General features: G+C 30.7%; 3 protein-coding genes across 4 annotated transcripts; 1 reads left to right on the forward strand and 2 right to left on the reverse strand.

Moving 5' to 3' along the window:
• Positions 1-92: 92 nt before the first annotated feature.
• znhit3 (zinc finger, HIT-type containing 3) lies at positions 93-3266 on the reverse strand. The gene is made up of 5 exons (XM_051109592.1): positions 3089-3266; positions 2968-3005; positions 1288-1350; positions 1107-1190; positions 93-1023 (listed from the first exon to the last, which is right to left on the reverse strand). The coding sequence occupies exons 1-5, from the start codon at positions 3154-3156 to the stop codon at positions 824-826; spliced, it is 453 nt and encodes a 150-aa protein (XP_050965549.1). The 5' UTR covers positions 3157-3266; the 3' UTR covers positions 93-823.
• Positions 3267-3291: 25 nt separating this feature from the next.
• Positions 3292-8438, forward strand: c1qbp (complement component 1, q subcomponent binding protein). Of its 2 annotated transcripts, none has more exons than XM_051109589.1 (6): positions 3292-3628; positions 5236-5386; positions 5716-5803; positions 6948-7043; positions 7182-7325; positions 8066-8438. In XM_051109589.1, the coding sequence occupies exons 1-6, from the start codon at positions 3406-3408 to the stop codon at positions 8213-8215; spliced, it is 852 nt and encodes a 283-aa protein (XP_050965546.1). In that variant the 5' UTR covers positions 3292-3405; the 3' UTR covers positions 8216-8438. The 2 variants fall into 2 exon arrangements, with proteins under 2 accessions (XP_050965546.1, XP_050965547.1); XM_051109590.1 differs by having other exon boundaries at positions 3294-3628; positions 7200-7325.
• A 759-nt stretch (positions 8439-9197) lies between these two features.
• rpain (RPA interacting protein) lies at positions 9198-12318 on the reverse strand. The gene is made up of 7 exons (XM_051109591.1): positions 12157-12318; positions 11399-11584; positions 10916-10988; positions 10637-10751; positions 10496-10559; positions 9448-9588; positions 9198-9320 (listed from the first exon to the last, which is right to left on the reverse strand). The coding sequence occupies exons 1-7, from the start codon at positions 12226-12228 to the stop codon at positions 9291-9293; spliced, it is 681 nt and encodes a 226-aa protein (XP_050965548.1). The 5' UTR covers positions 12229-12318; the 3' UTR covers positions 9198-9290.
• Between the last annotated feature and the right edge of the window lie 1168 nt (positions 12319-13486).

The raw sequence follows: 13486 nt of genomic DNA on the forward strand, positions 1-13486 counted from the left end.
CTACTGTGGCTGTGACAACACATGCTCACTATGTTGAGAAAACATGAATATTCAACACTTCAAAATACTAAATGTTAGAAAGCTTGAGAGCTATTTTATTGTCAAAGTTCAGTTGTCAGATATAAATATAAATTCAAGAAAGTCCATGAATAACAAAATGAGTTTCTCAGTATCTTTTTAAACCTCTGAAAAACAAACAGTTGTGTGAATGCTGTCGTTACTCCTTAGATAGTCTCTTAAAGCAACAGTTTACACAAAAACTGAAAAATGTGCTCTCCCTTAGGCCATCCAAAATGTTTGTTCATAGGAACAGATCCACCAGTGCTCACCAGTGGATCCTCTGCAGTAAATGGGTGCCGTCAGAATGAGAGTCCAAACAGCTGATTAAAAACATCACAATAATCCACAAGTAATCTACACCACTCCAGTCCATCAGTTAACGTCTTGAGAATCCAAAAGCTATGCGTTTTTAAGAAAAACATCCATCATTAGAACTTCAAACCATTTCTTCTGGCTAAATTAGGAGTTTCTATCAGCTGTTTGGACTCTCTTTCTGATGGCACCCGTTTACTGCAGAGGATCCATTGGTGAGCAAGTGATGCAATGCATTTCTCCAAATCTGATGAAGAACAAACTCATCTACATCTTGGATGGCTTGAGAGTGAGGACGTTTTAAGTCAATTTTAATTTTTGTGTAAAATATTCCTTTAAGACATTGTTTGCATTCACAAGAAATTGATTCATTACAAAATGTTACATTATTACATCAACATCTTGATGCGTTTGTGTTAGGAATTGGTCCATATGTGACAGTTCAGTCCATTCAGAATTCATCATCATCATAGTCATTCTCTGTTTCTGTCGGTTCAATAATTTTTAAGCACTGATCAGCAAATTCCACAAACAGCGGCTCCTGCATGGCATCTTGCATGGCTTTGGCTTTATCCTCAGATGAGTCCACAGACATCATTAACCGCCGGAGATGAGGATTCCTCAACAGACCCTTCAATGCTTCTGAATCACCTGTGTGAAAGAAAACAATCTGTAACTGCTCTCACAAAAACAACATCAAAGATCATGTGAACGGAGCATTTATCATTTCATACCGAGCTGCTGAAGTTTCTGTAATGGCACTTTGTCAGTCTGACTGTCTTCATCAAGAAGATCCTCAACAGTCCACGGCTGTTCAGCTGAAATGAAATGCATCTACTTAATTTTATAGAACTTTTTAGAAGATCGCCCATAAAGATTCATATTTATTTCAAGTCTGATTTATAATTTACTCACCGCTGCTCAATGGTGTTGAGCTGCTGGAGGCTGAATCTGGTTCTTTAACTGGATGACATGAATCTATCAGAGGAAAAAGAAACAACGGCTTCAGTGGTTTATTTTAGACTTAGTTCTCAGGGCAGTCTTGTGCTTTAATGCACAAAAGAAAAAAGAAAAATAAAAACAATAAACAGTAACAATACCAACAATTGTATTAATACTACTACTACTACTACTACTAGTAATAATAATATTAATATTAATAATAATTAAAAATACAATCAATACAATAAATAATAATCAACACAAATAAATTAATCAGTAATTAATCAGTATCAGTAAAAAAAAAAAAAAAAAAAAAAAATATATATATATATATATATAATTTATTGTAATAAGTAAAAAAATTATTATTAACAATAAAAACTATAAATACTATCAGTAACAGGTAACAGTTTTATTATTAATAATAATATTTAAATTAGTAATAATAGTAATATAATAATAAAAAAATACAGTAATAGGAATAATATTTATATTAGTAATAATAAAAATAGCTGAATGAATACAAATAATAACAATTAGTATAATAATATTAAATTAAATACAATCAATTCAATAAATAATAATTGATGCAAATGAATTAATATCAGTAATAATAAAAATTACATATAATGTATTGTAATAAGTAAAATAATAATTATTAGTAGAAACAACCATAATAAATGCTGTAACTGTATTATTAACAATAATAATATTTAAATGAGTAATAATTGTAATATAATAATAAAAATTATAATAATGGTAATAATAATAATAATATTTATGTTAGCAATAATACAAAATTGAATAGCAATAATAATTAGTATAATAATAATATTTAATTAATTACACATCAATACAATAAATAATAATCAATACAAATAAATTCTCATCACTGAAAATTATAATAAAATAGACATTTATTGTAATAAGTATTGTAATTATTATTATTATTAAAAACAACAATTAAAAAATAATATCAATAACAAGTGTATTATTATTAATAATAATACATAAGTAATAATAGTAATATAATAATACAATTATTCATAGTAATAATAATATTTATATTACTAATAATAAAAAATAACTGAATGAATGCCAATAACAATTAGTATAATATCATTTAAATACAATCAGTACAATACATAATAATCAATACAAATAAATTAACACCAGTAGAAAATAATAATAAAATTTTGTTTTAATATAATTATTAAAAACAACAATTAGAAATACTATCAGCATAGTAATAAACAACTGTATAATTAATAATATTTAAATTAGTAATAAAAGTAATATAATAATAAAAATAATAAAAATAATGATTAAATAATACCAATAATAATTTAATTAATTAATAAAAACAATACAATAATAATAATGATGATATATTAAATAATGTCGTCAGTAAAAATAATACATGAAGAAGAAGAAGAAGAAGAAGAAGAAGAAGAAGAAGAAGAAGAAGTAAAAGAAGAACATGGCGCTAGCAACGCTAAGGTCATGGGTTCGATTCCCAGTGAATGCATGAACTGATAAAGTGTAAATATTGAAAGCAAAGTAAGTCGGTTTACATAAAATCATCTGTCAAATGCATACATGTAAATGTAATTAAATAACTGTCAATATAATATTAGCTTAGTAGAGACTTACCATCATCTTTGTGTCTTTTAAAGCAACTCACTGAACAACTAGAAGGAAAAGAAAGGCGTTATTTGATCAGTATTTCTCCTAAACACAAAAGTGAGCTGATAAATATGAATAAATGACTTACTATCTGATTCTGCAGCCTGGACATCTGTATTTAGGAACATGTTCGCTACAAACTCCACAAAGCTGCATAACTGATGTAGAAAATCAATAAGCAAACATACAGAATAAAACAAAGCTTATATTAATCAGCTTGTAGTTACTGGAGCCACGTGTTTACGTTGTTGACAGCGTGCGGGACTTTTAACTCATATCCGCGTCGGAGCGCTTCCGGTGTAGAGTGCTGAGGTCACGGTGTCCTTCCCCACGTGTGTGTCAGTGAGTGTGATCCGCGATCAGCAGCGCTAGCAGCTCCGAACTCTACCGAACACAAGCGCCGTCATGCTGAAGTCTGTAAGCCGCGCGGTTCAGCTCGCTGCTCGACTGAGCTCCGTTCCGTCCGCACCCGCCATCAGACCCGCGCTACACCTCAGCAGAACCTTCACCAGATCCATCTGGAGTCTGAGCAACAGCGGAGCGGCGTCAGGCTCCAGGCCGAGGCTGCTCACAGCGACACGGGCTCTGCCGACAGTGTCCTGCGGCTGCGGGAGTCTGCATACTGAGGGTAAACGCCGCTTCATATTTACACCAACTATGGTAGAGGTATTTTTATTGAAAACGTACGAACTCTAACTAAAAGTTACCACACAACTGAAAAAAAGTAACATGGTAAAAAAGTATAGACACTAACTAAAATACCGTGGTAATGGTATAGACGTTAAGTAAGCAGTACCATAGTAAAGATATTTTGTATTGTAAAGGTAAAGATACTAACTAAAAGCAGCTTAAATAATTAGAAAAACTATTAAACTTGTTTATTTCATCTAGTTGCTAAGAAAACATTTTTTAAAATTAAGTTCTATATACTAAAATAACTAAAATGGATTGGAAAGTGTTTTGACATATGAAACTAGTAAAAATGACAAAAACACCAAACTAAAGTAGTAAAATGAAAATGGAAAATTTAAAAATAAAACCAAATTCAAAATGTTAATAAAATGTAAAAATGTTTCAATATTAATTAAAATGTTTCATAATATTGCAGATGATGTCATATCCTGCAATATTGGCATTCTAGGTGTTTTCAGTGAAACATGTGACCTTGACCATGAAACAGGAGGGTAGAGCTGCTGCACACTTACAGTGCATTTCTGTTGTGAAAGCACTGATTATTATATAATGACATATGAAATCAGTGAAATTGCACTTTTGATTGTTATATGACTATATGATAGTGATGCAGAGATTTTATAAAATTGGTTGCAACATGAAATCACAAGCAAAAAATAACACAATATCAAAAAAAAACAACTTACAATAGAAAAGCAAAAGCAATTAATGACTATAGAGTATAAGATAAAAAATAAAAAAATAAAAATAATAACATATGTATGTATCTATATGTATATATATAATAGTTAAATATTAATTCTATACATATTTTATTTAAAGCAACTTATTGGAGAGGAACATAAATCATCAGAATTTAATTTTAGAATTAAAGATATATATGTATAAAATTTATTTTATTTATTTATTTTTTACAGTAACACAAATAAAGCAGTGAGTAATTAATTAATTACTTTCAGATTTATTTACCTAGTACAAAGTTAGGGATAGAGTTTGTTTAGGGTTAGGTTATTGTAATTGTGCACAATTTACTGTTGTCATTATTATAGTAAGTACATGTAATGTGAAACAAGCACCGTAAATAAAAGCGTAATTATTAAAAAACACTTTTAATTTTAGTTGCTAAGGAAACATTTTGATTTAGTTCATTTTATACACTAAAATAACTAAAATGGATTAAAAACGAATTATTTCAACATATAAAATAAAACTAGTACAAATGACAAAAACAAGTACTAAAATGAAAATGAAATATTTTAAAATAAAATCGAATTCAAAATATTAATAAAATAAATATTACAATATGTTTCAATATTAATTTGAATATTTTATAATATTACAGGTGATGTCATATTCTGCAATATGTGCATTCTAGGTGTTTTCAGTAAAACATGTGACCTTGAGACTAAAACAGGAGACAAACAGCATGTCATTTTAACCAACTAGTGTGGTTTCATTCTTCACTAGTGCACTGGTGTTGTTAGTAGAACATGCATATTTGCTGTCTTGAGCACTTATTCATTCTAAGTCTTTATTTCTCAGGTGATAAAGCATTTGGAGAGTTTCTCAATGATGAAATCAAAGAAGAAAAGAAGATCCAGAAGAACAAGAGTCTTCCTAAAATGTCCGGCGGCTGGGAACTCGAACTCAACGGCACAGAAGCCAAACTCATTCGCTCGCTGTCCGGAGAAAAGTAAGGATCATGGGTTTCATTCAGACTATCAGAATCATACTGTTAATAATGATGCAAGCAACATGATGGTCATTTCTCATCCTGAAGGCTGATGCAATATAGCACAGATGCCTCATTGCTTATTATAATTATTATATTATAATTTTTTGCAATTATAATTAATGTATTTTGCAAATGCTTTTATCCAGTTGCATTGCATTCAAGGCATGCACAAGCAAATGTTCATTAATAAATGTATTGAGCAAATTCAGAAAGTGTCATTTGCAGAGCTTGCATGATCATATTTATGCTCCACTGTAATGAATCCTGTGGGATTTTGTGTTTGGCAGAGTCACCATCACATTCAACGTGAACAACAGCATCCCACCACAGCTGGAGGAAGAGCCTGAGCACACACAGAAGAGTCAGGAGGAAGAGGTAGAGCTGCTGCACACTTACAGTGCATTGAAACTGTAAAAGCACAGGTTATTATAGAAAAATGCAGTTTTGAAATTGCAACATGAAATAATAAGCAAAAAAATAATAAATGCATTATTAAAACGTCATATTTGCAAAATGAAAGTGAATACAATACCAATTTATATTTATGCATTTAGCAGACACTTTTATACAAAGCAACTTAACAATAGAGAAAAAAGCAACTGATGACAGAATAGAATTGTATTTAAATATATATATATATATATATATATATATATATATATACAGTAGTCAACATTTGAAGTGGATCAAAACTTTTCAAAGTTGTCCTATTATATATAATAGTTAAATTTTTAGTACATATTTTATTTAAAGCTTATTGGAGAGGAACATAAGCATAAGCAGTTCATCAGAATTTAATTTTAGAATGTACAAATTATATTTTTTTTACAGTGCAAGTACACAAATAAAGCAGTGAGTAATATTAATTAATTTCTTTCAGATTTATTTACCTAGTACACCATTAGGGTTAGAATTTGTATAGGGTTAGGTGCTTGTAATTGTGTTATTATTATAATAAGTACATATAATGTGAAACAAGCACTGTAAAATAAAGTGTTACTACCTTTTTTTTTTCTTACAATTTCTACCCATTAAAATATTGTAAAGCTTGGCCTAACTACAAAAACGTCTATTATTTCCATTCATTATTAAAATGCCCACTGAGTTTTATTAATTTCCATGAATTTACTGTGTCTAGAAATCACTTTTAAAATGCATTTATTTGATCCAGAGTACAGCAAAAACAGTAACATTTTTCTAAAGCGTTGTTTTTCTGTTTTTGCTGTACTTTGTATCAAATAAATGCAGGTTTAGTGAGTAGAAGAGACTTCTTTAAAAAACAAAAACATTAAAAATCATACTGTTCAAAAACTTTTGATTGGAGAAATATCTTGATTTTTTTTAATTGTTTTAGCTGATTTTAATGCCTGTTTTGTCTCATTTTTAATCATTTTCAGTAATTTTGTAAGTTTGCTGAGGCCCCCTAGTGGGGGCGGAGAGCCACTGCTTTAAAAACAGAACACAATTGAGCAGCTCCACTAGCTTTTTACCTCATCATGTCATTTCTACTGTTTTTTAGCCTGACATCGTCTCTACACCCAACTTTGTGGTTGAAGTGACCAAACCAGGAGCAAAGAATTCACTAGTGTTTGACTGTCATTTCCCAGAGGATGAGGTGGGTTGTTTTTCTCTAGTTGTTGTATTTGTAGGGTAGTGTGACTGAAGGTCCAGCTATCGTACAGATCGTACAAAATGAAAAAGATGTGTGTTTTCTCACTGCCTCTGACTCAATGACTGGATATCATATCCAAAGCTCTTTGTCTCTGAGCAGACCGGTCACGGTGATGGCGAGGAGGAGAGCGACATCTTCGCCATCCGTGAGGTCAGTTTCCAGCCGGAAGGAGATGCAGATTGGAAGGAAACCAGCTACACACTAAACACAGACTCTCTGGACTGGGTAAGAGATTGACTGCACTTAGGACAGGACATACGATGTGTTGGAGAGGATACATAGTCAGAGCCACAGCAAATTACTGAAGCTCAAAGGTCTTTACGACAACCTGCCAAAATAAAAGTTTGATTTAACATAAAGAAATTCTTATTTCTAACAGAAATAAATTACTGTTGCACAGTACTTCTCAAAGTAATAATAATAGTAATAATAATACAATTATTAAAATGTTATTTTTAAGAAATATCAATTAAAATATTAGAACTGAATCCAGAATTATTATTATTATTTTTAAAATGCGTGAAGTTTTGGGGGAAACAAATACAATTTATTATTATTTATTATTAAAATGACTTTTTTTTTTTTTTAACTTTTAATAATTTGTTGTTAAATTGTATCAGTTTTATTTTGTCAATTAATTAGATAACTTTGATTACTAAAATTGATACATTAAATCAGAATCCAGAAAAAATTCATATGGGGGAAAAAAAGGAATCCAGAAAAATTAAAACAAAAAACCCCAAAAAATTTAAGTGTTTTTTTTTATTATTATTATTATTTGATTAATTTTGATGAATTGTTGTTAAATTGTGTAGGTTTTATGATTTCAAATAATTACAACTGCTTTTTAATTACATAAAATTTAATTTAACTGTTAGATCAGAATCCTCAAATGGTGAAGAAAAAAAAACCATAGGACTGTAATAAAAGCAGAGCAGTGACCTCTGACCTTTCTGACTCTCTAGGCCCTGTATGACCATCTGATGGACTTCCTGGCTGACCGTGGCGTTGACAACACATTTGCGGATGAGCTGATTGACTTGAGCACAGCACTGGAGCATCAGGAGTACATCAAGTTCCTAGAAGATCTCAGCACTTTTGTCAAATGCAAATAAGGTTGTCTAGATTTATCACAAACATTGTGATATGTCTGGTTCATGTAGTTTAATGTGATGGCAGAACGAAGATGAAGGCAGAAAAGTTTTGTATTTAATTTTGTATCATGTTTTCAAGTTACGTGCACACCGGTTACATTTCAGATGTCATCGCAGGGGTTTACAGGTCTAGAGAAGTTGAGAATGTAAACATTCGTGAGAAATAAAACTCAGAGGAAATATTGGGCTGATTGTCCTGATTTACTTTCAATATAATTGATTCTTCATTATGTTTTTTTTTTTTTTTTTTTATGTATCCTAATTTAATGTTCAGAATCAATTTGATGACTTAAAACAGTCAGGACTTCCTGTTTGACTAAACAATGAAATATGGACCATTAAGATTACTTGCATTGTGTTACACACATTTCCATCCAAAACTCGTATTACTGTAAGGTGAAAAGAAAAAAAAAAAAAAACTAAATGAATGAATATAAAGTGGATATAATCAAAAGAATATCAGTTATGTTTGTTTTAATCTGCATCAAATTAAAATCCAACTACAGTAGTCAATATCTGAAGTAGATCAAAAAAGTTCTTGGAAGTTGTCCTAAGACAAGAACAGGTATTGTTTTGGTTTTAGGAAAACGTTGAAAGGTTTTGATCCACTTCAAATGTTGACTTCTGTATGTTGTCCTACAACAAATATCACCATGAGACAAACTCTTTGAATCACTTATACAAAATTTAAAATTTGAAGTGCTTAATTGCAAGATTTTCAAAAAAAATACACTGTCACAATACAAATATCATGATATTGTTAAAATATGCTTTATTTCTGATTTACAGGTAAAATGACATGGACAAAAGTGACGAGCTTTGTGAGATTTTGTAACAGCTTATGGATAAATATATGGCTGTGTGCATTTAAAACGCATGCACTCAATAGCAGATTCTTTTTGAGAGTTTTACATAATGACATGCAAATAAGGGTAGTGAATCATAAGTTAAAAAAATAATTCTTTATTTCACAGAAATAATATATTCACAACATTTAAAAACATTCATTAGACTCTCTGCAGTGTGGATAAATGGCTCACAGCACAACAGACAGATAGTCACACACCTGCAAACAAAAAATTATGCATGAACAACTTTCAAGATGATTTAAAGAGTTTAGAATAAATATTTAATCATCAAGATACAGAAACCCAACTTCAACTACATGGCGTGAATGTAAACCATACGAATACCTTGCAGCTGATCATGAGGTTTGGTGATCCGTCAGTGTTGAAGGCCATAGAGAAGGTGGGGTTGTGAAGACAATCCTCCATGTGCTCTGTCACACGTTGTTCTAGTAGATTCTGTAAAACCTCAGGTGTAACGTTCCTACCCTGTGGAGATATGGGATTAAATGCTTGTATTAAACAGTTAAAAAAAAAACAAAAAAAAAAAACAAAAACACACCACACGTGCGTGCACACACACGCACACGTACGTTACTTGAAATAATGATATATATATATATATATATATAAAATGCATGTAAACGTGATTTTCCATTTAGCTGCTTGAGATACTAAAATATGTAAAATAAAAAAAAAAGACAATTTATATTTAATATTAATATTCTACATAATATTGGGATATTATGGCAAAACAGAACTACATTATGAATACTTTATATAAAAAAAAAAAAATAAGTTTTTAAACTCTATTGGTTTCATGATTTTAATTAATTACATAATATATTTTTATTTATTATTATTATTATTTTTTTTTTATTTATCCATTAAATCCAAATCATGGAAAGAAAAAAAAAATAAATAAATAAAAAATAATAATAATAAATTAATAAATATATATATATATATATATATATATATATATATATATATATTTTTTTTTTAATTAATTGATTTATTTATAAATAAATAACGTGGGGGGGGGGGATTTCTTAGGGCCCTAATAAATGCACAACATTGACCCCTCTGATTCGCTAGGCGAGGAGAGAAATATAAAAATAAAAACCTACTATATTCTACACCGGGGTGGCGAACATCGGTCCTGGAGTGCAGCAGCCCTGCAGAGTTTTGCTTCAACTCTAATTAAACACACCTGAACAGGCCAATCAAGGTCTGAAGGGTTACTAAGAAGCTACAAGCAGGTGAATTTTTATTACGGTCGGAGCTGGACTCTGCAGGAGAGCGGCACTCCAGTATCCCTGTTCCACAACATCCAGACCAATCAAATAATGGATTCATTACACCAAGTGTCCTGATTTGCTGTGCAAATACTCACAATTGTATTGACATAAAGGCCACATGGACATGATGTGAAATGACTGTTGACTGTCAGATTATTCCTGCAGATACAGAGTAACACATTATACACATTAAGAACAATTGGTTTAACAGGTGACTGTTTACAGCAAACACTCACGCATGACACACGGGGCATATGATCTGTCCAGACGCCTCCATTCCCTCCAACACGGAGTCTATATACTGCTCTTCATAACGCATACTGTTATTATATTCCTCCAGAATCAACAGCTCTGAAGGAGAAAAACACAATGAAATGAAGTCTTTTTCAATTTTACATTTTTCTCTCCACTTTTTACCAATGCATTTTTATCATGTCACAATCTGTAAATTCGCTGGCATTTCCAGGTTTCTAATGACTTGATATAATGAAAGAGAATGTACATGCTGATGTCACCTTGTGCTATGAGCTCCTGCTGAATTTCCTCAAACGCTGAAAGTTCGTCAAACTCCGGCTGTGCAGTGTAAACCTGAGGAGAGAATATACACACTTAATTACACAATACAGCAACAAATGACAGTCTGTCTTCATTTAGTCACTATTATGTCCACATAGCTCTCAAATCTCTTTGTGTAACTTAAACTCCACAATTTAAAGGGTTGATGATGTACAAAACTCTAAATGTTTTGTATAAACATCATGAAAATGTCCCTCGCATTCATTAAGTTTAACTTGGTATGTTATATAACTGTGTTATAGTGTTATACATTTGCATATATTTGAGGTAAAATATAAAAATATTTTTTTTAGGATCTTTTTACATCCTTTTAGAGTTTACAACCCTCCTGATTGCTGTCTGTTTTTCTTGTATAGAGCTGATGGAATGACATGAGGGTTCTCATGTCTGAAAACTTTTACAAAGCAGTGCTCAATACACACATCTCTGATGCCGTTTCCGTTCCAGAGCGACGGGAGACTCTGATTGGACGACTGTAACGCATTCCATTCCTCCTCCATCACCTCCTGCACGAGCAGTGAGCGCTTCGATCCGCCCGAATCCTCTCCCATCTGTCTGAACTTCTCCAGTAACCTCGACCGGCTGTTCTTCAGCCGCTCCACACAGCGCTGGAGACACAAACACATCCTCATATGACCACTTTAGTGTCTCAAAAAAATTTCTCAAAGTAACACTTCTTGCAATTTATGCATTAGATTTAAAATGGATTATAATGATCAGTACCTTGTTTCCAAAACCTGTACTTTGCATGGAAAATGTATTAATTTTAAAACAAACATAGAATACAACAGTTTAAATAAACTATCAACCATCCAAGAGGATATTTACATTTCACATTTCTGATTTTATTTTTAACTATTTTCTCTTTTATGATACAAATTTATCCATATAAGAACCTTGTGGTCTGAGAAAGTGTTTTAGTTGGTACAGACAAGGTTTTGAGAGCTTTGCCATGTACTGACTAGCTAATATATATTCATAATTTATTGCTATAAGGAAGAAATAACCACTAATTCTAATGACTGTGATGGTATAAAAGAGTAACAGGATGACTTTCATTACTGATAATGGCATGAAAATAATGTCTAAAAAATGTAACACTTGTAATATGACCTGGAACTGTTGTTGACAACTTTTTATGAGATTCTCTAGCAAAGAAACGAACAAATACAATACTTACCTTCCGGTATGTTTCTTTCCATGGTGGAGTCGTGCCTTTGTACATGGATCTATGTCTCTGTACCGCATCCATGGTTCGACTAATCTGAAAACACTGAAATCACGAAAATAAAACCAGCTGCTGGTCGTCAATCAGCGGCTTTTAACCTTCCGCTTACGTCCCACATACCCGGATGTTGTTTCAGCGCACATGGGATTTGTAGTCCGTAAACTCAACAAGCGGGTGTATGAAAGTTATTTAGTCACACTTAACAATGTTATGATTTTTTTTATTTTACTTTATATAAAGTTTTTTAACTTAAATTTATTTACTTTTTTTTAAATTAAGATTATTACGATTTTTGTATGCATGATAGTTATTTTTGTCTTTGTGAAAAATATAGGCTATTAATTTTTAAATAAATGTTGAATTAAAATAAATATAGGTCAAAACAATATTTATATTTCACATGTCTTTATTTTCATTTGATTAAATTGAATTATTATTTTACCTTTTGTTGGACACATTATTTCATATCACTACATTAGTTCTAAAATGTTACCTTTTGTTTGCATGAAAAATAATTTTAATTATCCACCTTTTTCTTCATGTAAAAGTAGGTGTGGCCATTTGTAAATTCTATGCGTTTGGCTTCTGGGCTCATCCATGTCCAGCTATTTTTAGCTGTACAAAACAGATTGTTTTGCTGCTTGACATTGCAAATTGTCTTATTCAAGTTTTACTGTTTACTGCACATTGTTATTCTTCTCTATATTGTAGCTAATGAACCGGAAGTCTCACCCATAGGATTACTTCCACATTGAGTAAACAGGTGGATAAAAAAATAAAATAAAACAACACCAACAATTATATAATATAAATGATTTCTAATTTATTTTCTATTTTTTAATTATTTTTCAAAAAATAAAGATAACGATTTAAGAGTAAGATTTTTACTGAATAAATTCCACAATTTAAAGCGTTGATGAGGATGTATAAAACTTGAAATGTTCATTTATTTAATGTTTTAATTAAGATTGTTACAATTTTTGTATGCATTTTTTATTATTTATTTCTTTGCGATAAATATAAAATATAACCTATTAATTTTAAATTTGAAATAAATATCAGTCAAAACAATATTTATATTTCACGTCTTTATTTTTATTTGATTAAATGTAATTATTTTACCTTTTGTTAGACACATTATTCTGTATCAGTAGCTTAGTTCTAAAATTTAACCTTGTTTGCATTAAAAATAATTTTACACAATGTCATAGACATAACAATTTACAGATCAGTTTTACTAGATGAATGTTTTTTCTTTTCTTTTATGCCAAAAAATCATTAG

Source organism: Labeo rohita, chromosome 5 (assembly GCF_022985175.1).
Source record: "Labeo rohita strain BAU-BD-2019 chromosome 5, IGBB_LRoh.1.0, whole genome shotgun sequence".
Lineage (NCBI taxonomy): Eukaryota > Metazoa > Chordata > Actinopteri > Cypriniformes > Cyprinidae > Labeo > Labeo rohita.

Bases quoted from the DNA above. Each gene is read 5' to 3' on its own strand.
- znhit3 (XM_051109592.1), bottom strand. From the start codon at position 3,156: ATGCAGCTTTGTGGAGTTTGTAGCGAACATGTTCCTAAATACAGATGT. The intron at 1,351-2,967 runs GTAAGTCTCTAC...TTCCTCTGATAG, and splicing joins TAAAAGACACAAAGATGATG to ATTCATGTCATCCAGTTAAA. The intron at 1,024-1,106 runs GTATGAAATGAT...TCTTTCACACAG, and splicing joins ACAGAAACTTCAGCAGCTCG to GTGATTCAGAAGCATTGAAG.
- c1qbp (XM_051109589.1), top strand. From the start codon at position 3,406: ATGCTGAAGTCTGTAAGCCGCGCGGTTCAGCTCGCTGCTCGACTGAGC. The intron at 7,044-7,181 runs GTGGGTTGTTTT...TCATATCCAAAG, and splicing joins GTCATTTCCCAGAGGATGAG to CTCTTTGTCTCTGAGCAGAC. The intron at 7,326-8,065 runs GTAAGAGATTGA...CTGACTCTCTAG, and splicing joins ACACAGACTCTCTGGACTGG to GCCCTGTATGACCATCTGAT.
- rpain (XM_051109591.1), bottom strand. From the start codon at position 12,228: ATGGATGCGGTACAGAGACATAGATCCATGTACAAAGGCACGACTCCA. The intron at 10,752-10,915 runs GTGACATCAGCA...TTTCTCCTTCAG, and splicing joins GCAGGAGCTCATAGCACAAG to AGCTGTTGATTCTGGAGGAA. The intron at 9,321-9,447 runs GTATTCGTATGG...TTTTGTTTGCAG, and splicing joins ACCTCATGATCAGCTGCAAG to GTGTGTGACTATCTGTCTGT.